The sequence below is a fragment of the Syngnathus scovelli genome, chromosome 6, assembly GCF_024217435.2.
Source record: "Syngnathus scovelli strain Florida chromosome 6, RoL_Ssco_1.2, whole genome shotgun sequence".
Taxonomy (NCBI): domain Eukaryota; kingdom Metazoa; phylum Chordata; class Actinopteri; order Syngnathiformes; family Syngnathidae; genus Syngnathus; species Syngnathus scovelli.
In genome coordinates this window covers 18,456,762-18,478,535 of record NC_090852.1, presented here as the reverse complement: position 1 = coordinate 18,478,535, position 21,774 = coordinate 18,456,762, and the positions used below count along the sequence as shown (strand labels likewise).

General features: G+C 43.2%; 3 protein-coding genes and 1 non-coding gene across 5 annotated transcripts; 1 reads left to right on the top strand and 3 right to left on the bottom strand.

The window, feature by feature from the left end:
• Positions 1-952: 952 nt before the first annotated feature.
• Positions 953-13,692, bottom strand: polr3b (polymerase (RNA) III (DNA directed) polypeptide B). The gene is made up of 28 exons (XM_049722918.1): positions 13,492-13,692; positions 13,074-13,106; positions 12,885-12,941; positions 12,709-12,773; positions 12,556-12,631; positions 11,908-12,008; positions 11,634-11,725; positions 11,420-11,537; positions 11,188-11,296; positions 10,151-10,273; positions 9,447-9,563; positions 9,243-9,377; positions 8,391-8,552; positions 8,080-8,280; positions 7,842-8,004; positions 7,294-7,447; positions 7,152-7,226; positions 6,987-7,085; positions 6,790-6,917; positions 5,559-5,768; positions 5,337-5,495; positions 5,137-5,254; positions 4,864-5,006; positions 2,895-2,998; positions 1,719-1,885; positions 1,504-1,617; positions 1,267-1,440; positions 953-1,192 (listed from the first exon to the last, which is right to left on the bottom strand). Exons 1-28 carry the CDS (start codon positions 13,561-13,563, stop codon positions 1,066-1,068), a joined length of 3,396 nt encoding a protein of 1,131 aa, XP_049578875.1. The 5' UTR covers positions 13,564-13,692; the 3' UTR covers positions 953-1,065.
• On the bottom strand, positions 12,180-12,251 carry trnap-agg (transfer RNA proline (anticodon AGG)). Its single transcript has one exon. It is a non-coding gene; the product is annotated as a tRNA-Pro (tRNA).
• A 631-nt stretch (positions 13,693-14,323) lies between the features above and the next one.
• LOC125970427 (carboxypeptidase A1) lies at positions 14,324-17,975 on the top strand. The gene is made up of 12 exons (XM_049722724.1): positions 14,324-14,460; positions 15,103-15,364; positions 15,509-15,590; positions 15,692-15,826; positions 15,904-16,008; positions 16,086-16,187; positions 16,789-16,890; positions 16,963-17,073; positions 17,152-17,242; positions 17,307-17,506; positions 17,570-17,654; positions 17,733-17,975. Exons 2-12 carry the CDS (start codon positions 15,300-15,302, stop codon positions 17,918-17,920), a joined length of 1,266 nt encoding a protein of 421 aa, XP_049578681.1. The 5' UTR covers positions 14,324-14,460; positions 15,103-15,299; the 3' UTR covers positions 17,921-17,975.
• A 530-nt stretch (positions 17,976-18,505) lies between these two features.
• Positions 18,506-21,767, bottom strand: cep41 (centrosomal protein 41). 2 transcript variants are annotated; one of them, XM_049722728.2, is made up of 11 exons: positions 21,120-21,767; positions 20,774-20,837; positions 20,637-20,684; positions 20,506-20,567; positions 20,254-20,323; positions 20,073-20,190; positions 19,789-19,949; positions 19,595-19,662; positions 19,394-19,508; positions 19,106-19,327; positions 18,506-18,981 (listed from the first exon to the last, which is right to left on the bottom strand). In XM_049722728.2, the coding sequence occupies exons 1-11, from the start codon at positions 21,150-21,152 to the stop codon at positions 18,845-18,847; spliced, it is 1,098 nt and encodes a 365-aa protein (XP_049578685.1). In that variant the 5' UTR covers positions 21,153-21,767; the 3' UTR covers positions 18,506-18,844. The 2 variants fall into 2 exon arrangements, with proteins under 2 accessions (XP_049578685.1, XP_049578684.1); XM_049722727.2 differs by having other exon boundaries at positions 19,103-19,327; positions 21,120-21,765.
• Positions 21,768-21,774: the final 7 nt, after the last annotated feature.

Below are 21,774 nucleotides of genomic sequence, written 5' to 3'. Positions count from 1 at the left end.
AGCTGGAGAAGGGAAAGCTGTGATTAGAATATGAATGGAACCACGGGAGAGGAGGAGGAGAAGAAGAAGAAGAGGAGGAGAAAGGAGGATTATGGCTGAATTACTCACCGCAACGTAGAGAGCAGGACTTTCTCGCTGGACGCTTTTTTTTTTTTTTTTTTGGGACACACAAGTAAACTGGAAAGCTGCACTCATATAAGCAAAGAGATGTTTAAAGTGAACATGAAGGCGTAAAACACAAAAGTCAGATAAGGAGGATGTCATTAATTGTAGCCAATTAAGAAGAACAGGTGCATCCTTCCTCTTATCACGTGCATGCTCACAAACGGATGTGCGCGGCTTTTGTCCCATTGCTAAAGTCCCCCAATTGTGTGTGTGTGTGTGTGTGTGGCATTCAGGCTTTGATGGGAGGAAATCATACATCCAAAAAGGGATTTTGTCGACTTGACATGAATGTCGCACAATACAAAGCGGGTTATGACATCGTCACAGGAGCTTTTATCAGCTATAAGCAAAACAAACACGTCGTTTTATTCATGGGTCCAACTCTCAATTCAAACTAAGGGGGAAAGGGGGACGGGGTCATGTTATTGCATTGGCTTTTTAAATTTTTCATTTATATGCAGGTGCATCAATTAGTTCAATTGGAAAATATTGTCATTTAAAATAATAGAAAATGATAATAATTATAAATAAAATTGGGAAATATTTCAGTATGTTGGGATGTTATGAAAAAGCCAATACAAAATTAAAAATCTTATATTTTAACATCGTTGCATCCTTGAGCGGTATTTAAAGAAATGTAGACCAAATATAAATCTGTTTAAATTTGCTGATTTGTTATTTCTCCGAATTTGATCAAATTGATTAATAAGTATGTCGCTTTAGATTTGACAGAGTTCCTACAAAGTTACGTCGACATTCAGGTGAAATGAGCTATAGCAAGAGTTGCGTGCTAGAAACAATGTCAAGTGTTTATTATTTACACACACCATGATGATCAGAACATTAAAAAAATGTGAGAAAAAAAAAAAATTCAGCTTTTTGCCTGTTTCCCGGGTGCCGTCACTCGTAGCGTGACAACTTGAGTCGGGGGATGATGTTCATGGACTGCAGTTCCTGGAAGAGCAGCTTGCAAGCGTAGGGGATGTGCAGCGACGACACGTGACACGATGACTTGCAGTAGTGACACCTGTGTGGGGGAGGTGAGGGTGAGGATGGGGGAGGAATATGCCCAAAATGGCGGCTTCAAAGTCTGCGTCTTACCAGCTCGAGTACGCCAGAAGGCCACACTGTCCACAAACGTCCACATCGAAGGCGTCACTGGAGATCATGAGTCGCTCTAGCAGCAACATGCTAGCGCCGTAACCGATCAGACAATCGCGCTCCATCTCGCCCAGACGCAAACCTCCGTCTCTGGATCGACCCTCCGTCGGTTGCCTTAAGACGCAGTATGGGAGGAAAATTCAAAAGTGTTCTTTGTCGGGTGGAGGTCAAACTTACCTTGTAAGAACGGCTCGGGGACCACGTGCTCGCCCGTGCATTTTGTCCAAGACCATGTGCTTCAGTTTTTGGTAATAAACGGGTCCAAAGTAGATGTACGCCTCTAGTGGCTCACTGAGGGATTACACAAAAAAAAAAAATCAATGCAATGATTGACACTATAATTGTACAACTGCAAATGAAAATTTCAATTCAAAATGTGATGTTCTGTTTACCCAGTGATGCCCGAGGTGACATAATCCTTCCCCTGGTAGTTGTATCCATAGCGGACCAGGTCCTCGCACACATCCTTCACTTTGCTGCCCCCGAAGACCGTCCCGTAATGGAAGCGCCCGTCCAGAACTCCCGCCTTGCCGGCCAGCAGCTCGATAAGCTTCCCCATCTAACACGAAAGATTTCAGACGATTAGCGGTGTGTCACTTTTATTATCAATATTCCGATGTTCTCAATCTATCATCAATCGTTAACATTTTTAGGAGAGATCATCAATTACCGATCAGGGGTGTGTCAATCATCGATATTTTGGCAAATAAAACATTTTGGGGACTAGTTAATTGGGTGATTTCCCAAAGCACACCTGCTAATCTCTCACGGCACAATGAGCGCATGAGGTAACACGTGTAGCCCCAGCGTGAAGATGAGTGATTTCTGCAATTTCGCTAAGGTTGCCCCCACATAACCCTTGACCCCGGCACATAAAAGGCCAACACCTACTCTCCTCGGGCGATGTCCTCCGCAGCCAAACATTGCCGAGCGCTTGCCATAGCGACGGCGGCGGTTAGCAACGGCGCTGGCACCGGCGACTTGAGCAGTAAAGATCACTGCTGATTTTACTGGCGGAGACGCTGCAAACGTCTTCTGTAAGCGTTTGATAAAACTTGCAACGTTCGGCTGGCGTCCGTCGCCGCGGCAACGGCTATCTGTTTGCGCGGCGCAGTCAAACTGTCGTCGAGTCAAAAGAACGAGAGCTCTGGGAGACAATGATAACCTCAGGAGGGGATAATGAGGCTTTTGTAAACCTAATGGGATACACACACATTTAGCTTTGAATTAAAAAAAAAACAAAAAAATCCCTCACAAATTGAACGTGTGTTTTATGTCAAAACATTTGATGACAATTTAATTTAGGTTTTTTTTAGCTTTTATCTCAAATTCAAGTAGTGATTCCTTGAGTGCCCCAGTAAAGGGGTTTTCCCAACCATGAGATGTTTTTTTTTTGCATATTTGTTCACAAACAGACACAAATAAAAAATGACGTGTGTATAATTTCAATGAATCCTATGCTAAGTTAGTTAGGTCATTACTAACATGTAAATATGATTCACATTTCCTTTCGTGATTTCAAAACTGAGGATTCCCAATAGGACTGGTAGATGCTGAAAATAGCGTACCGTCATTCGAGAAGGAAAGCCATGCGGGTTCATGATGATGTCGGGACAAATACCCGTGTCACAGAAAGGCATGTCCTCTTGTGGGACGATGAGGCCGCAGACACCTAAAATGTACAAACATGTATCATCATGACAGATTTCTATCTATTTGCTTTTTTTTTTTTGTATTTATTTATCCATCGTAAGAGTTCCATTCCTCTTGTCCTTATTGTGAACTTCTCCCGGATCATTTCCGCTCTCATGTGGACAGACGGGCTCCCCTTTATGATTCGTCAAGCATCCCCGTAGTCGAGAATTTAAGTGGGAGTGCAAATGTTTGCGCAAGGGGGGAACCCACGGTACTCTTGCCTGGCCAGGACAAACAGATTTTAGGCCCATTTGCAAATGAAAAAAAAAAAATAGGGCACACAGAAAGAGAAGCAGAGCAGGAAATGGAGAAAAGGTGCTTAAACTCGACAGTGAGAGCGGGATTACACATGGAGGAGGAACGTTGGGAGATATTGCAAGCTCTGCACGTGCGTTTTAAAAAAAAAAAAGATAAATCCCTTTTTTTTGGTCCGCCTGGTCCACAACACTGACTGCTAATGTCGGGCAGGATGTTGCGACAGGATGTTGACCGGCAACAAGTGGCGCGTTTTACTGGAAAGTCGTCCAGCAGCAGGAAGCTGCGGGCTGAATGGAAGCGGGAGGATGGCCAACGTAGTCAAAGGAGTGAAGCGGGAGGGGGGGGGGAGTAAACGTGTGGAAGAAAAAAATAAATAAATACAGAAAGTGGGGTAAAATAGTGGCGAAGGTGAGCGGGCAGCGGTTCCCATGGCAGACGTGCTCGGTGTTGTTTGTTTTGTGTGAAAGTGGATGATAAAAGAGGCATGAAATCAGCAGAGAAAGGCGAGACAACAGCGAGGGTCCAGCGCCCTCCATCACAGCTCTTACAGCTCCATGCTGGCGGTTTGCACAATGGACCACCCCCCCCTTTCCTTCTCAGTGCATCCACATACACACAACCTACAGCTGTGTGTGTGTGTGACCGGTAAATAATTAACTTATTCTGCTCTGCTGACCGAGACTTATAGGACCAGTCATGAGAAGCTGGAGGACGCTCACATTCACTTTCTAAAAACAAAAAGGGGATAGTTTAGTTAGGAATTTTAGTGTGATAACTTTAGCTAAATTTGAGAAACTTTTGATCGGAATTAGGGGGTCCAAACTTCAAATATTTTGGTATTTTGGATGGTAAATTGTTGAACGGCCAAAAATGTTCATTGAGATGAAAGGGATATGAAATTCAACAGTTTGTTTGGCATCAAGAGAGTTTGAAAAAAAAGAAAAAAAAAAAGCTAAACTTGCTTTGAATAATATCGTTTTGTTACTTTGTCTCCAAATGAAGATTTTTTTTTTGTTAATAATAATAAAAAAAAAAATTGACCCCTAAGCCATTATCAGCTAGCCCTTGCTTTAAATTCACTACGAAATTAAATTAAACGTGAAAACTCATCCCTCCATCAAAACATAACAGGTCCTTGACTTCAAGCTAGTTTTGTGCTGCTAAGCATTTTCTCGACAGTAAGCGAACACCTCGACAAACTCCCCCCCCCACCCGGACTAACCCTCCGGCGACCCCGCGCTCTCCGTCACGATGCGAGACAGGAGACATTGTCCCGTCCCGAGCTGACCGCCCTGTGGCCACCGCCTTAATGAAGAGAGTAAATTATGCACGGCGCCAGTTAGCTTTTTTTGATTAAAACATCATAGGGGCACCTCTATAGGGGAGGTTCCGGCCAACAATGAAGGTTGTAAACACTTTTTTTTTTTTTTAGGCCAGAATACTGCTGGGGTGTAATAAATTTGCATAGTCTGGCACGGGACAAAGAGCCAATTAATTGAAAGGAGCTCGTGATGGATGAGGACACACGCAGGAGGGAGGAAGGGACCCCCGGACAACCTCGTGCAACAGGTTTCACTCGCTCACCTTTCTGTCCGTGCCGACTGCTGAACTTGTCACCGATCTCGGGCCTCCTGGTCTGCCTGAGTAGAATCTTAATGAGGAAGGCGTCTTCGGCATTGGACGAGATCATCACCTTCTCGATGTACGAGTCTGTGGAGCCCTTGTAGCTGCCGAGCGAGAGGGCAACTTATTATTCATAGCAAAAAAAAAAAAAAAAAGGAACATTGTCTTCTGCCTGAAGTCAGCCGGGAGATGCTCCGGTTCCTGAAGAAGAAAAGCAAATGGATGGACACTCACCTGATGGGCACTTCTCGGTACTGAGGCTGGCCTGGCTGTGTGCTGCCCTCCAGTGGTGTCTGAGTGAGGGTCGGCATGGATTTGTTTACCAACACCTGCTTGTTCTCCACTCGCTCACCTGCAGCACCACAAAGGATTGAAAAGTACTGGCCAAGTGTGAACACAACAAGACTAGAACAACTGGATCTTCAGCGACTCACCAGGGGAGCAGATCCCATCAGCGTCCAAAATGTTGTGCCTCCAGATGGGCTTTTTGGTGGCGGCGTCAAGCATTGGGCCCAACACCTTGTCGAAAGTTTGGTTGGTGTAACGCCGCAGCGTGCACTTTGCGTTTCTGTACACCAGACAACGACCGAAGCCTGTAAAGGGGAATCCGTGTTTAAAAACAAGTCGAATTGTAGATGTTCCCAAGTGTCCCTCACCTCTGTCCAGGGATGCTTTGTTGAGAACCAGCGCGTCCTCAATGTCGTAGCCACTGTAGCTCATCACGGCCACGGTAGCGTTCTGTCCGGCCGGCAGCTTCTCGAAGTCGATCAGCTCGATGGTTTTGGTTTTCACCATGGGCCTCTGTGGGTACGCCAGGAGGTACATCAACGTGTCGATGCGGTTTCTCTGGTTGTAGCCGATCGTGCCTAGGGAGAAGAATGCTCACTTTTTATTGCCAACCTAAAAGAAGCATTGATTTGATTTTTTTTGGGGTTGTTGTGAGATTGAGCAGAGTAATTAACAACGAGAGTGTGTTGCCATTTTATGTATGTGTGCAAAAGCTTTGGAATTACTGAAACATTTATGCTAACTTCTTTTAGCCCATCGAAAGCATTTCCAATTATGTGCTAGCATTAAGCTGTCTGTTTTCAAATATGAGGATAAGCAACACAAAAATGTTTTTTTTTTTAACAATAAACTTTTTACACTGTCCAAATTGTGGATTTAAATCACAGTTAGAATCTAAATTTTGAATAGTCTCATTTACTTTCATGGCCGTTTCAGTTAACTCCCAATGGCGAACTTTTTTTTTTTTTTGTGTGGTGATTACTTCGCCAGTGAGGCGGAACTGGCTGAGTTATGGCATAATTAATGGCCTCCCTGGGAGTCTTTGACATTTGTCACATGCTATTACTTGACAATCGGGCTACGAGCGCAAAGCCAACGATAATGGCCACAAGCAGATTTGCACATGTATAGATTTGTCCACACAAAACAGCGCAAGGCAGATATTGGGCCAAATATAGTTTCAGTCTTTTTTCTTTTTTTTTTGTCAAGATGTGGAGGGGGGCTAAAGAGTACAAATGTTAGCGGTAGCGGGGCCGTTTTTGGGGAAGTTGTGGTTACCAAGGAGCCGCGGGTGCGCACTCGGTGCTCTTTCGCAGCTGAGCACACCGACCCCCCCGAGGACGGCCGAAGCAGACACAATGAATTGCTAATGACACTCGGGCTGACTGGCAGGGAAAGGGCCTCCGCACACACACGGGGTACAATGGAGAACCTACGCAAGCGCCCCATGTTTGATGTCCATGCGCATACGCTCACAACGCAAGCATGCACAAGACACGGGAAAAAAAACTCAGATGCCCGGTTTTGAGGCTCCACAACTTGTGCTCAGGGATATTTGAGAAGGGATTGATATCTTCCTGACTGAACTGTCTCTCTTACCCATGGCCTGCTTGCCCATAGCGCACTGGTATGTGTTCCTGGGCGACTGGTTGTGATGGGGGTAGGGAATGAGGCCGGCACACACGCCCAAAAGCGTGAAGGGCTCGATCTCCAAGTGGGTGGTTTTTCTACAGAGAAAAAAAAATTCATAATTGAATGGGAAGTTATTCCAGAAGAAATTCTTCTCCAGCACTCACTTGTCTATCATGTGCTCGTAAAGAGCGATCTGACAGTCGTTCTCTTCATTGACATCCAGGTACTCCACCAGACCTTCGTGCAGGAAGTCCTCAAAGGATCTGGAGAAAAAAAAAAAGTGTCAGACAAGCACCTTCCAAGCTGGGATCTCAAGTAGCTGGAGTCACCTGTAGCCTTGCGACAGATCTTCAATGTGTTTGTTTTTCACCATGGGTTGACCCTTTTTCACGATAATGTACGGTCTACCAAGGGAACAAAGAAGAGTGGGATCTTAATTTGCGGGTGAATTGGATGGGTGACCACACCAACCTGCAGAGACGTCCTCCATCCGATGAGATGTACACGCAGCGGTCGGCCATATTGGTAGAGATGGACACAAACTCGTTGATGAATCCCGCCCTGCGCATCAGTCGGAAGGTGCTGACGAGTTTGGGATGATCTCGAATGACGCCGAGGATGTTTCCTGTGGATGCGGACGGGAAAATTCCATTGAGAAGGTCATCTAAAAATACACCACTCACAAAAGATTTGAGATCTTGAGGTGGAATATGAGAATGACAGTAAAATAAGGGCAAAAATGTGTGTGTGTGTATCTGTGTGTGTGTTTGCCGAATACACTCTGAAGGACTTGAGCACCTGCTGGTTGTAGCTAATTAAATAGTACAGCGGCTAACGGTCATGTGACAGTTATCAGCGGCCGCACAAACATGGCGTAATTAAAGCGCAGCAAACTGCTGCTGTGAAATTAATGACACAAATGCAAAAATGAACATTTCACACACGGAGGATTAGCGTTTGTGTGATCGAAACATTTAATGAGCCAAAGCACATTTGACTTCATGGCGTGAAGGTTTTACCGTTGAGGAAGACGAGAAAGACGCTGGGGTAGGAGAGCTCCTCTCCACACAGCAAATTGACATCCTCCACGCCCAGGTTGAAGGCCAGCTTGATGATGGGACCGTCCTCCATGTCGGTGGTGATGTGCGTCATCAGGGCCAAGTTCTTCACCAGCCCGCAGGCCTACCACAAACGGACGACAAGACGTGCCAATTGTAAATCGATTTTTCTCCATTGAAATAGTACGAGGAGGCTCACCTCTCCTTCGGGTGTGTCGGACGGGCACAGCATGCCCCACTGCGAGGGCTGCAAGGAGCGAGGCCCGCTAACTTTCCGAGTCTTCTCGAATTGCGAGGAGATCCGGGTCATCATGCCTAAAGCCGAAATGTAGGAGAGGCGGGACAACACTTGCGTCACACCCTGACGGTCCATCTTGAATCTCTTCAGTGACCAGTTGCCCTGTGATAGGAAAAATATTTTGATGGTGTTCAAAAATCAAGCCGACTGAAGGGCACAGATTTTTTTTTTTTTTCAAAATGTGCACTCTACACACACACAAACGCACTCACAGTAGAAATGGCGTTGATCATCCCATTGGTGATCTGGTCCTGTCTCATATGCTTGACCACATCGAACTGCGCCGCCCTCTGTTTGGGGATGATCTGGTCGGCGATTTTCTTCAGCTCCGAATTGAACTTTTTGAACAAATCTTCAAAGAGCAGGGACAGAAGCTGCGAGGGGGGGGGGGGGGGGGGGGGAGCACCGTATGTGACCGTCATTATGTGTGAAGTGCGCTTTTACAGTTAAATACATTGAAGAAAAAACAGCAAGGTGGATCCGAGTCATCCGTCTCCCTCCCCTTCGCAAACATCACAACAAACAGACTTGAAATTAATCAAGAAATTAAGCTTCCGTTGCACAGCCAGGCCAATTAGTTGAATGTCAGCGAAGCATAATTGGAGAGTGAGAAGATTGTTGGCGTAAGCCCCTTTTGAAAAACGACTCCCTCCCGCCTTCTGTTCTAGGTTGGGGTGGGGGAAATTAAAGGCCTTAAGACAGCAATAATGACATTATCAGAGCCGGGGCTCACGGATTAGCTCAATCGCTCCAGTCAAGGCAGCGCGTCTATTGTCAGCGCGCTGGAAAAAATCCCCGCCGTTCCACAGCTTTGGGAATTTGGTGCCACCGCATATCTCCCGCCTGACAAAGGCAAGCGAGGTTGGCGGGGGGGGGTGAAATAAACAAAACAAACAAAGCGGAGGTGGGAAAAATAATGAGTCTTATTAAAAAGAAACAAAAGATATAGGTGAGGGCGGAAGGGCTCGCTTGTAATGCCGCTCTTTAAATACATATTTAATAAAAGCATGAAACACAATGAAATAGTTTTTTTTTTTTTAAATCACACTGGGCAAAATTCCTACCTGTCCCGCTAACTCAAGACGCTTGTTGCCATAGTAATCTCGGTCGTCCACCTTGTTATCCCCTTGAGCCAGGATCACCCTGCGTACCATCACGGCCAGGTAAATACACTTGGCTCGGAAGTTAAACTCTTTGACCTGAACACACGCACACACAAAAGGATGACACTTGATCAACAAGCCAACTAGTTAGTTTATTCCACATACCGGCACATGAGTGAGAATTAGCGACGCCAGCAGTTCCCTGGCTTCCTCCATTTTGGTTTTCTTCGGACCTCCCCACATGCGCTGCCGGCGAACTTTATTCCCAAGGTATTTCAAAGCCTGGAAAGAAGGCAGCACAATAATTCTGAGCAACTTTATTTATTTTTATCGTTGTGATTTGAATCAGACGTTGTTGTTTCACTTTTATGACACGATTCAACAAAATCGGACTTGGTAGATCATAGAATACGTACTGGGGCAGATTACTCATCATAATCTGATAAGTACATTCCTTAGCCTTATCTGCCTTTAATGATATAGATTTAAGCCTCATTGTGCACCGTACAATGACCCAGTGAACACGCTGAAAAGACATGAGGGAGGAAGAAACGGGAGCGCAGCAGCCGCCCGTTGCTAGGACGCAAATGACGCCTCATCAGTGCACCGGGCGGCTCGTCTTAATGACAAAAAAACCCAAACGAGTTGTATTCATAGAGTTAAAAAAAAAAAAAAAACATGACTTAACAAGCTGGATGTGACAAAGAAAGGTCTCCTGTCAAGAGGCGGCATCCTGCTCTTTAGAAGACATCTTATTCTGATATCATTCAAGTCAGGCGGTCATTATTGTCTTTTAAAAACTCTAAAAAAATATATAAATATTATGATAGTATCCTGAGACATTGGACAAGAATTTCAAAATGGGCTACCTGCGTCTGTGTAAAAATTTGGGCTTTTTGACACTCCTCCAGGCTTGGGGCGAAGCTGGCCATGACGTGCTCCTCTGTCCCGATCATCTGTACGATCTCCTGGTCACTCTCCACACCCATTCCCTGCGGGGAAGACACCCACAACGTTTGTAAATCAACGATTAGCATATTTTCTCCAAGATATTTTGGCAATTCCAACTCCTCTGGATAGGTCAAATAAATGAATGAATTTTCTGTTTCGCTTTTTTGAAACATCTGAAACACTCGTAAGAAGTACGTGGAAATGAAACAAAAGGAGTTGTGTAGACAAGACCTTCACACTGAGGTGAACACACAGTAGACATCATCACAATGAGAGCGTGTGTGTGTGTGTATGTGTGTGTGCATAAGCGCACAAGGAGTCACAGGAGTTGTCTGTGACATTTGCTTATGGAAATGGAAGTCTGTGGGAACCTACTCGCTCGTCCCGCACTTGGACGCGTTTTGTGGAAGCGTCTCCATTTGCGAGGCGAGCGTCCCAGGCGGGACTGGAGACAAGCACATGCAAATAAAGCCAGCACACAAAACGTGCTAACAGCTAACGACCCCTGCTTGGAAGGTAGTCGACGCTCACGACCGACGTGAGATTTGTTCTCGGCGGGCGAAGAAGTTAATAATGACGCCAGCTGGCTGACTGACATTTGCACGGAATGAAGTCAGACAGGGTGCGGTGGAGTGAGTTGGTGGTTGGCATGTCACAGTTTTAAGGTTTGGGTTCGAATCTCGAAATGTCTTATTTTACGGAAGTGACAGTAAAAATATTTGTCACTTTTTCACTTTGTGTGAGTGCAGGATTTTCACCAGTAGTTCTACTATTACCAATCTTTGTTTTAACCTAAATCAAAAAATGTGAATACATTTCCAACTTCTGTTGCATAACGTGGACTCACTTGAAATACAGTCAAATGTTGACTCCACTTTACATTGTGACGGTGGGTCAGTAAGGTATGATGATATAAACTTGCAGCGCCCCCTGGTGGACGCCTCACGACACGCACCTTAAATATAATGGCGATGGGCGCATCTTCTGTCAGCGTGTTGTGCTTCAGGTAGAATCGTCCTTGTTTTACAATCATGTTTGTTCTACTTTTCTTTTCATGGGTGGAGCTGGAATAGTTGGAAGGGGATAAAGAAAAAAAACAAATCAATCTTGTCCTGAAGCTGAAGAAGACATTTTTCGGTTTTATGCAAGCCTGCTGTGTCGTGATACTTTCTGCTGGTTGTCTCTACCTGGTAACAGAGGCTCCCACCGCACCTTTCCTGTCCTGCTCCACAATGATCCTGTTCTTGGAAAGCTGCTCCTGGATCAGAATGACTTTCTCTTGACCTTTTACGATGAAATAGCCACCTACATTGCCAAAATCGTAAAAAAAAAAAAAACGGCTTGGATGTGGATAAACACTGGCATATTTGAGAACCAAAAAAATCAATTGAGACCAAATACCTGGATCAAGAGGACATTCATTGAGTTTGGAGAATTCCAAGGGTGATTTCCCTGTGAGGACACAGTTGGAGCTTCGCAGCATGATGGGCATCCTGACGAATCACATTCAAAAGGAGAAATCAAATTGGTTGAAGGTGGATTTGTTCAGACTTTTCTGAGGCAGAACCATTAAGACATTATTGACAAACTGCGGATAAAAGTGTATTTGCAATTAATAACTAATAACTTTCAAACAAAAGAAAAAGAAATGAAAAGAAATAAACTTTAGCAGTACCTTCCGATGGGAAGAGCATTACGGATGATTCTCTGACTGCCACGCGTGTACTCGATGTCCACAGTGATGGGTGCCGAGTAGGTCATGTCTCTCAGACGACACTTGTGCAAAGAAAGGAAAAAAAAAAAACGGGGAGACTTGCATAAAAATACAGAAAATTTGGTTAAAACGTGGCAGTGCAACTTAACAAAATGAAATGTTATTTCATACAACAAGAAAGCCTTGAATATATCTCTAAATGCTGCTAATGACCCCCAAAAAGTTAAAAGAGTGGGCTCGTCCGGGATTTGAACCCGGGACCTCTCGCACCCTAAGCGAGAATCATACCCCTAGACCAACGAGCCACATGTTTTACAGCTAGACAGAAGTCTTCAAGAAGTGGTGATGTGGCAGAACTTCATCCTAACTTTGAGCAACAGCGCCCCTAGCGACCATACATTGAAAATGCAGGTTGCTTCATCAAAGAGCATTAACGCATTCATTTTTCTTCTCAGGGTTGTCCATTATTGCTCTTCATATCACGTCTTCAAAGAAAATGTCACAGCTAATGAATAAACACGACAAATATCAGCCTTTTTAATGAACAGTATCAAAAAATATACAATATTTGTAAATTGTGGGTTAACTGTTATAAGGTAATCGGCTCACCTCATGAGGGGAGACTGGCCGGGTCACGTTGAAGCTCTCTTCTACATCAGGCATGCCAATGTAGATATTGAGGTACCTACAAGAATAAAAGGATGTTCAATAGAGCACAGATGAATGAATGAATGTTAGTCATTTTGCAATCAGGTGACTTACTTGATGTACCACATCGGATCTGCGTCACTTGTTATCTTCTCATTAGCGCTCATGATTTTCTTTATCTGTGGAGTGAGAAGATGAAATTGCACACACACAAAGACAAAAATCAGATTCTCAGATGGACAGACACATTTTCACTCACACACGAATATACTGGCCGGCTTGGGTTTTACCTCCACGTTGATGAAATAGTTGAACGAGTCGATGTGCTGCTTCACCAATCCTTTTACCTTAAAAACACAAATTAATTTATTTTTAAATGTGTCATCTTATTGTGATTTGGAGAAGTTGCAATATGGCTATTTAGTGAGCATTTAAATATTGTTTATTAAAAGTAGACACGGGTAGGAATTTGTGTTTACCTTCAAGAAGGCAGGCAACAGCTTCCATTTTTCCTGCGGGATTTAAGAGACATGAACGCCACATAAAACAAGTTGGCTATAGTGAAACACACACACGCTCATATTTGACATATATTTGCTTTTTCGTGACATGTCGGCGTGCCAAGAGGTGGAATTGTTTGTTTTCTTTTCTAAACAAGTTAAAGTTTGAAGTTTGTAACAAGTTTTGATTGATACATGTGCTAAATTAGAGTTGGGTTATTATTGGTCTTCTCTATGAAGACTTAAAATAGTTCAGGTGAAACCGCATTTATAAAATGACTTCATTTGAGACTTAAATTGACTAATCACAAGATTTGACATGACTTGCCGAAGACAAAAAGACTTGACCCCATCGCTATCCCACCAACTCGTGGTGTCAACAACCCAGTCGGCTTACCTCGATAGTGTTGACAGGAGCCGCCAGTTCCTGCTGGGACATGCTACAAAACTCGCCCCCAAGCATCTCCATCCTGATTTCAAGTCTTTTTAAAAAATGTCCTTACAGTTTATGTTAAATTCTTAACCATTTTGTTAGTGTTGATTTGCTGACGGAAGTCGCTGCAGCGTGCCTCCAATTGTGTGTTTCACTGTAATACTTCCGTACAGGTCGGGAAGTACAGAACGCGTTCCATGGCTTTATATACCGGTAAAAAAAAAAATATGAAAAAATGATTCGAAAATAACACACCGTCATTTCGTATTTCACTGAATAACCTCAAAATTTGTTCTGACGAAAAAAATACAACAGTAAAAATCAATATTGTTCTTTTTAGTTTTACAGCTAATTTTGTGTTCCACTGTCAGACCTCCGTGTGGATCGGAATCCAAAGAACAGTTGACAAATTGCACGTTCAAAGAAATACATTATTATTATTATTATTATTATTATTATTATTATTATTATTATTATTATTATTATTATTATTATCAAATAATAGCCTGGCATTTTAAGGTTGACAATATTAGTAATACAAAAAAACTATCATGCATACTTCCCACGATGTAAAATAGAATGTCAAAACACTTGTATTGATAATATATGTACTACGCAACCTATTGAAAGAAATTATCTAAATTATACATCTAATTTTAAAAATAATAAATATAAAATATATGTAGTATATTATTTATTTTAAATGTAAAATCAAAAATATATATATAAATAAGTCAGGTTAAGGTTAAGTAAGTTGTTGCAATTTTTATTCTTACATATCACCTTGGGTCAAGCACATTTATGCAACTGACAAAGTGTATGCAGCAATCTATAACGGCTTCAAGTATAAAAAAGGAAGTTCTGTGTGAGAACACTGTCATTGTAACAAGAAGGCACAGAACAAGAAGGCACTTCTTCATCTTCAATGAGCAGGTACTGTTTGTGCTGCCATCCATGTGTGTAATGTTTGTGTGTGACTGTAGCAGGTGTTTTTGTCGCCTTCACTTTGCTATCAGTCATGTTACGTAAAAAAACGCTGCAGCTTGTGAGCAGTGCTTAAAGTTGTTTTTCTCCTAAATTAAAATTAATGTTATAGGAAATCAAAAGAATTCCAAAATACTATGTATGTTCCCGGCAAGACTATTGTGTGTGTTTTAAATTTGTTGTCAACATAGTACATGTTCATTTACATCAATAAGCTTATTAGTATTATTTTGTGGTTTTAATTTGCTAAGAAGCGGTCACAAAAGGGGAAGATGCAACTATAGACATTTTCTTCCTGTTGCAAGAAACCATCTTTTCATTTGCTTATTTGGTTTAAAATAATAATAGCAGACATTTAGGTTCTTTCTTGGATGTTTCCAGAAATTGCTGATGAAAGTCAATAAATTAAAAAATGATGCCATTGTCAACAGATATCATTGTATTGTGTAAACTTGCAGATTACTTTATTAGGTACATTTTAGGAAGTCAATAAATTCAAATCAACAAAATGACGCCATTGTTAATAGTGTTGTGTAAACTTGGAGAATATTTAATTAAGAACAAAATGTTGGCATTTCTCCTCCTGTCTAGATTTTAAAGAGAGAGAAGCCGTGTGACTTCCAACTCCATCAGAGGTTGGACGTCAGCATTCCAGTTGACATCCAGCATTGTGTGGGAATCTTAGCAGATGCTGACACACCTCCCTGCCCTTGATCACCCACCCCCGTTGGGTCCATAAAGAGGCAAGCAGGGGGTTCCGGGCGAGACTCTTGAGTTCTACTGTCACGATGAGGGTCTTGCTCGTGTTGGCCGCGCTGCTCGTTGCCGCGCTGGGCAAGGAGACGTTTGAGGGGTGAGTTGATGCCCAACTATATGGTCCACATGTTGAATCTAACACAGAAAATTGTGTTATGAAACATTGTGTGTTGCATTCAAGGACATCAAATTGTTTGTGCTGTGTTGTAAAAAAGATGTAAAACTTGTGCTGTGTTCAAAGACATCAGGTTCTCCGTATGGTGGCCAAGGATGAAGCACAGCTGTCTCTTCTGACGCAATTGGAGGACATTGAGGAGTATGGGGTGAGACAGCACCCCTAGTGGCAATATAGTATAAAACCACACCGTTGCAATCAATATTATAAAGCATAATAAAAATAATCTCGTGTGTGTGCATATGTCAGGTGGACTTCTGGAAGGAGGCGAAAGATCTGGACAGTTATGTGGACGTCAGAGTTCCGGTCGAGAGTCTGGAGGCCGTCAAACTTTTCCTGGAGAGCAACAATATTGACTATTCCATCATGATTGAAGACCTGCAGGTCAGAACACCCTTTCCTTCATGTGGTTTGCTGTCTGCAAAATCTGGTCTGCACTGCTCACTGTTGCGTTTCCTCAGGCGATCCTGGACGAGGAGCAAGAAGAGATGGACGCCTCGGCCCGTGAGGCAGAGCCCAGAAACACCAATAGCTTCGATTTCGCCAGATACCACACCCTCAGCGAGGTCAGCATCATTGCCATTCTTCACTTGTGGCTAATTGCTGATTGTTGTCTTCACGGTTTTTGATGTGGTGTTTTTAGCTGTACAGATTCCAGAACATGCTGGTGGCCGAGAATCCCAAACTTGTCAGTAAACTGGTGATTGGTCAGAGCTACGAGGGGCGTCCGCTCAATGTGCTCAAGGTAACAATGCAAAATAAATCCCAACAAACAGTTTATGCATGAATGTACTGAATAGTTAGTTAGTTAGTTAGTTAGTTAGTTAGTTAGTTAGTTAGTTAGTTAGTTAGTTGGTTAGTTGGTTAGTTGGTTGGTTGGTTGGTTGGTTGGTTGGTTGGTTGGTTGGTTGGTTGGTTAGTTAGTTAGTTAGTTGGTTAGTTTGCTAGTTAACTAATTAGTTAGTTAGTTAGTTAGTTAGTTGGTTGGTTGGTTGGTTGGTTGGTTGGTTGGTTGGTTGGTTGGTTGGTTGGTTGGTTAGTTAGTTAGTTAGTTAGTTAGTTAGTTAGTTAGTTAGTTTAGTTCCATCAGTTGTCAGTTAGCCAGCTAGCTATTAGTTACATACTGAACTTAGTTTGCCTGATAAACTCTTTTCTTTTAGTTCATTGGTTAGCTAGGCCGTCATTTACTCTTCTTATCTTAACTAGTTGTTTGTTTGTTATTTTTATTGGTAGCCTGTCTCAGCACTTTTATGGGCATTTTTTGTTTTGTCTAGCTAATAGGCTCATTAGCATGATGTGGGCTTTTCCCGAAGAGATTCACTTGAACACTTTTTGACTTTTTGTAGTTCAGCACTGGTGGAAACAACCGTCCCGCCATCTGGATCGACACTGGCATCCACTCTCGTGAATGGGTCACTCAGGCTAGCGGCACCTGGTTCGCCAAGAAGGTAAACGACACTCGGTTTATCGTATGCGAATCATTTTTAACTACATTTTTTTCACCAATGTGTTGTTTCCAGATCGTCACCGACTACGGCCGCGATCCCGCCCTCACCGCCATCCTCGACAAGATGGACATCTTCCTGGAGATGGTCACCAACCCCGATGGCTATTACTACACGCACACTAAGGTGAGTCCAACGCAAAAACATCATTGAGATTACTACACTCCTGACTTTTTTCCTCATCGCAATTTGATTTTTTTTCAGAACCGTATGTGGCGTAAGACTAGGAAGCCCAATCCTGGTAGTTCTTGCGTGGGAGTGGATCCTAACAGAAACTGGGATGCTGGTTTTGGAGGTAACTTCACCTACCTCTGGTGTCACCACCGCTAACAAACATTACTAAACTTCTTGTCTTTTAGGCCCTGGTGCGAGTGGCAGTCCCTGCTCGGAGACGTACCGCGGGCCGCGGGCGCACTCCGAGTCGGAAGTCAGCTCCATCGTGAACTTCGTCAAGTCTCACGGCAACATCAAGTCCTTCGTGTCCATCCACTCGTACTCGCAGATGCTTCTCTATCCCTACGGATATACCAGGACACCTGTTAAGGACCAGGCGGAGCTGGTGGGTCATCAACTGTTGGATAAAAGTAGGACAACGCTGAGACACTATATTGCTTTTTTGCAGCACGCTGTGGCCAGAAAGGCCATCACCGACCTGGCCTCTCTTTACGGCACTTGGTACCGATATGGAAGCATCATTAACGTCATCTGTGAGTTTTTACAATTTAAGTAAAGATCAAGTCTTGGTGGAGGTCCGCACTTACCTTTGCGCTCTGTCCCGTTTTCAGACCAGGCCAGCGGAGGAACCATCGACTGGACCTACAATCAGGGCATCAAGTATTCGTTCACTTTCGAACTGCGCGACACCGGACGCTACGGCTTCGCCCTGCCTGCCAACCAGATCATCCCCACCGCCAGGGAGACGTGGCTGGCCCTCATGGCCATCATGGACCACACCCTCAAGAACCCCTATTAAGGCAAAGGTCGCCCTCTACTGGACCAATAAAGCAACAGTCAGAAAACAAAAAGCACTCTTGTGGGCCCCCGTTCTCATGTTTAGAATAAAATGTCAAATTCAACATTTTGTACCAGTTTAGAAAATGCAATAAAAATATAATTACTATAAAAATTGGAATAAAACTGGAAAAATTCGATAACTATTCTCTGAAGCAATTCATTTAAATTTAGAAAAGCAGAAAAAAGATTTTAAAAAAATCAAACACAATACAAAATGAACCTAAAAAAAATAATTTAATAAATCAGAATACAAAAAAAATAATAGAAAATTGAAGACTATGGTGGGCATGAAGAAAATGTGATGAAATTGCAAATTGAGAAATTTCAACTGGGCAAAAATGTAAAAAAAAAATCTACAAAATAAATGAAAACATGCTATAAAGAATCACACAATTTTAGAAAGTTTTCCCTAGTTTGCAGATGTAAAAACAGTCGTGCAGGACAACATCAAAACACCGATTAATTAAAATTATTATTAGCTTCAATTAATTTTTGATCTGTTTACCTGGAATGATTTCAGAAAATAAGCAATCAATTTCAACAATTGCAACAAACACTTTCTATTTTATTTAAAGGTCACTTGGAAAGAAAATAAACTAATTTCTGATAATGTAACCTTTAAGTTTGACACTCACAACACACACGCACACACACTTCACTCATTAAGATTTACAATAATCATTAAGACGTGTTGTGTTGCCATTTACAAAAATGCAGCATTCAAACCACTTTTAAATATGAATAAAAATCAAGAAATAAAATTATGATCCACTCACCCTTCATTGGAGTGCAAAAGACACTCATGTGCAAACGCATTGAAAAGTTAGAAAAAGAAAAAAATACTACTGAAGACGAGCAACGGGAGGAGATGTTGTTGGTGCGATCACTTCCACGGCCTTTGAACTCGTCCGCTGTCCCTGGAGGAAACCGAAGACGCGGAGGAGGACGTCATGCGGCTGCAGCGGGCGCTGGACACCTTAGGCAAACTGCTGCTCGTCGAAATTCGACTTGATGTACGACCTCAAGAACAAAAAAAAAAAAAAAAAAAAAATCAACATTTATATAATTTATCGCTTAAGTGAATCATTTTTCCTCAATATTTGATGTTTATCATTCAGGTAATTAGTTGATAGTCCCTTACTACTGCCCATCATGATGAAGTTCTCCAGGTGGGCTTCGATCCTGCCAAGCTCGTCGGCGTTGAACCTCCATCTCGGCGTCATCACCTGCATCGCTGGCGGCGGCAAGGGTGGCGGCGGGGGGGCGCTCTTCTTCCACTTGGCCGGCATGGGAGGGGGAAAGCAGGAGGCGGGCAAGGTGCCAGTGGTCATACCGTCAGGGAACTTCTGAGCGAGCACCTTGAGACCTGGCCGACGACAAGAAAGTTGTCATGGTTACCGCCTGGATGAGCGTTATGCCTTCGCCGCCTTACCTCCGCTGAGCAGGAAAAGGTTCTCGAAGCCACGCTGGCACATGCTGGTTGCCGCCTGGGTGGCGATGCGCTCATCCTCGTCGTACACGATGATGATCTTACCCTCGGCGTTTTTCTGCTTGCTGTTAAAGGTCAAAACCGCACATCTGTTTTTAATGGGGGGGAGGGGAAGAACAATAACGTATTTTGAACCAAGGATACGTATTCCAGTATTTCCTTGGTGTAAGGGTTCGTGGAGCGGGAGAGCGAGGCTATGGGAAAGCTGTGAGCTGGTAGGAAAGAAAGATCATAAAAGGATGAGCTCCAGATGTTGACATGTTATTTCAAACTCACATTGCCTGTGAATAAAATGCTTGATGATGAGGAAGAAGGAGCAAAGGGAAAAGAAACCCTACCTGAAATGATGTGGCACTGGTCGTAGAGGTCACGGTCACGGACATCCAGCAGCAGGTAGGGACAATCTTGGTAGGGCTTTTCGGCGTCAGCGTCCAAATCCTCGTTGGCCGCCTTTGCTTTGTCGCCGTTCATATTCAGCTCACCCACGCCGTTGATCACGCTGCCGAGGAGAAAAGTAACCAAATCAGTTTTTAAAAAATATTTCCTGCACCCGCGTCATCATCAAAGCATGTAAAATGAAAATGTATGATGTACGTCACGTGACGAAACGGGGGGAATTTACCTTAGCAATGTAGACCTCATGGGCTGGATGTGTTCCTGTTCCTGCGCATCGTTGGACTCCAACAAGCCGTTGCCGTACCCCGCCTGCAACATCATGCTGCTGTCACCGCTGCCATCGTCTGTTGGATTCATTTAGCATGTTAGCATGGTAACAACAACTATAAAGTGTGAGTTTGATTTACCGTGAGGGCTGTGACACGAATCACCGTCGACACATTCATTCAGGTCCGACACTGACGCCACCTGAAGTATCTGAGGTGGAAAACGTGCTTTATCGTCAATAGTGGTTATCTTCACTTATATATTTATTTGACAAATTAGTCCTACAAGTCAGAGCTCCACCAAAATGGGTAAACCTTAAAAGTGCAAACCTACATTAGCAATGTTCAGCGAGGTTAGCTCCTTTTTACTCGGAATGTAGAAATATGTCTCACCAACTCTGCAAACGTTGTCACTTTAAAGCGTTTGAAGATTTCACCTTTGGTGAACTTGTAGTCTGAAAAAAACGAAACATTAATTGTTGCAATTTTAACGCATGATGATAAAAACCGAGGCCTCAACTCACTTTGTTTTATCTCCTCCAGGCGCTCCAAATACTTGGTCAGGCTAACCCCTGTTTGCAAGGGGGATTTAAAAAAAATTGTCAAATACAAATTGATGCTCAATCTGCATCAAATATAAACAACAATAACCAGAGCCTACCCGTGTCCAGTTTTGTTTTGATGTGTTGATACTTTGAATTCTTTGGTATCTGTTTGCTCATGTACTGTAACAGTCAAATGAGTTTATTCATCAGGGAACTATAGAAAATGCGTGGTTTTATAATGTAAATGCACATTTATTTTTTATTAATGACAATGCACTTTGTCAGCATAGCTTGCAGGTGCTACGGGGTTGCCATAGCAACACAACTCAGTTTAGCATCTAGCTAGCGCTGCTCTGTTACTTTTAGCTGAAGTTAGGGTCGTAACGTTAATAGATAAATACAATAAACTCCACATTAGTATCAAATACATGCGTAATACACAATTATTCAAGAAGATATTACCTGATCGCCGCCGATGCCCCTGTAAACCGACATCTTTCACCGGAGCCTCGACACCAAAGCGTCGCTTTCAATCTTTAATGTCGTTCAAAATGTTGAAATCTTAAAGCCGCTTTGTCATTCATGAGCAAGGTTAGCTTTTAAGCCAACTATTTTAACTTAAATAAGTGTTCTTTAGTCGACGTTTTCCTCCCGTATCATGTAATATCATGGGCAGACCCAACTAATCGATCGTCTGCAGCGCACACTCTACATGGCAGCAAAACTGCTATGGCTGCTTAAGACTCAGCGACACAAGGAGACGCGACAATGTCTGAGCGTCAGCGTGACACCGGCGTCCTGAAATCATCACAATCATTACATCAATGCCGTCACGAAAACGAGAATTAAACGTCAGCGTCGCACGTCTCCACTGGGGACATGATCTTGCAGAAGAGTCCGCTTGGGAAAAAGTCTAACGAATCATAACAATCGGGTATCCCGCTGCACCCTACTTCTCAATTCAGTGAGCCGAAGTATTTGAAACCATTTAGAACCGAATTAAAGTGTGTAAAACGACAAAATGGCACATTACAAATAAAATTAGGAATAGCTAAACATAATTCAATATGAAGGCAAATTGAATCGGCAAGGTCTCATCAGTGGTCGTGCTGATTGG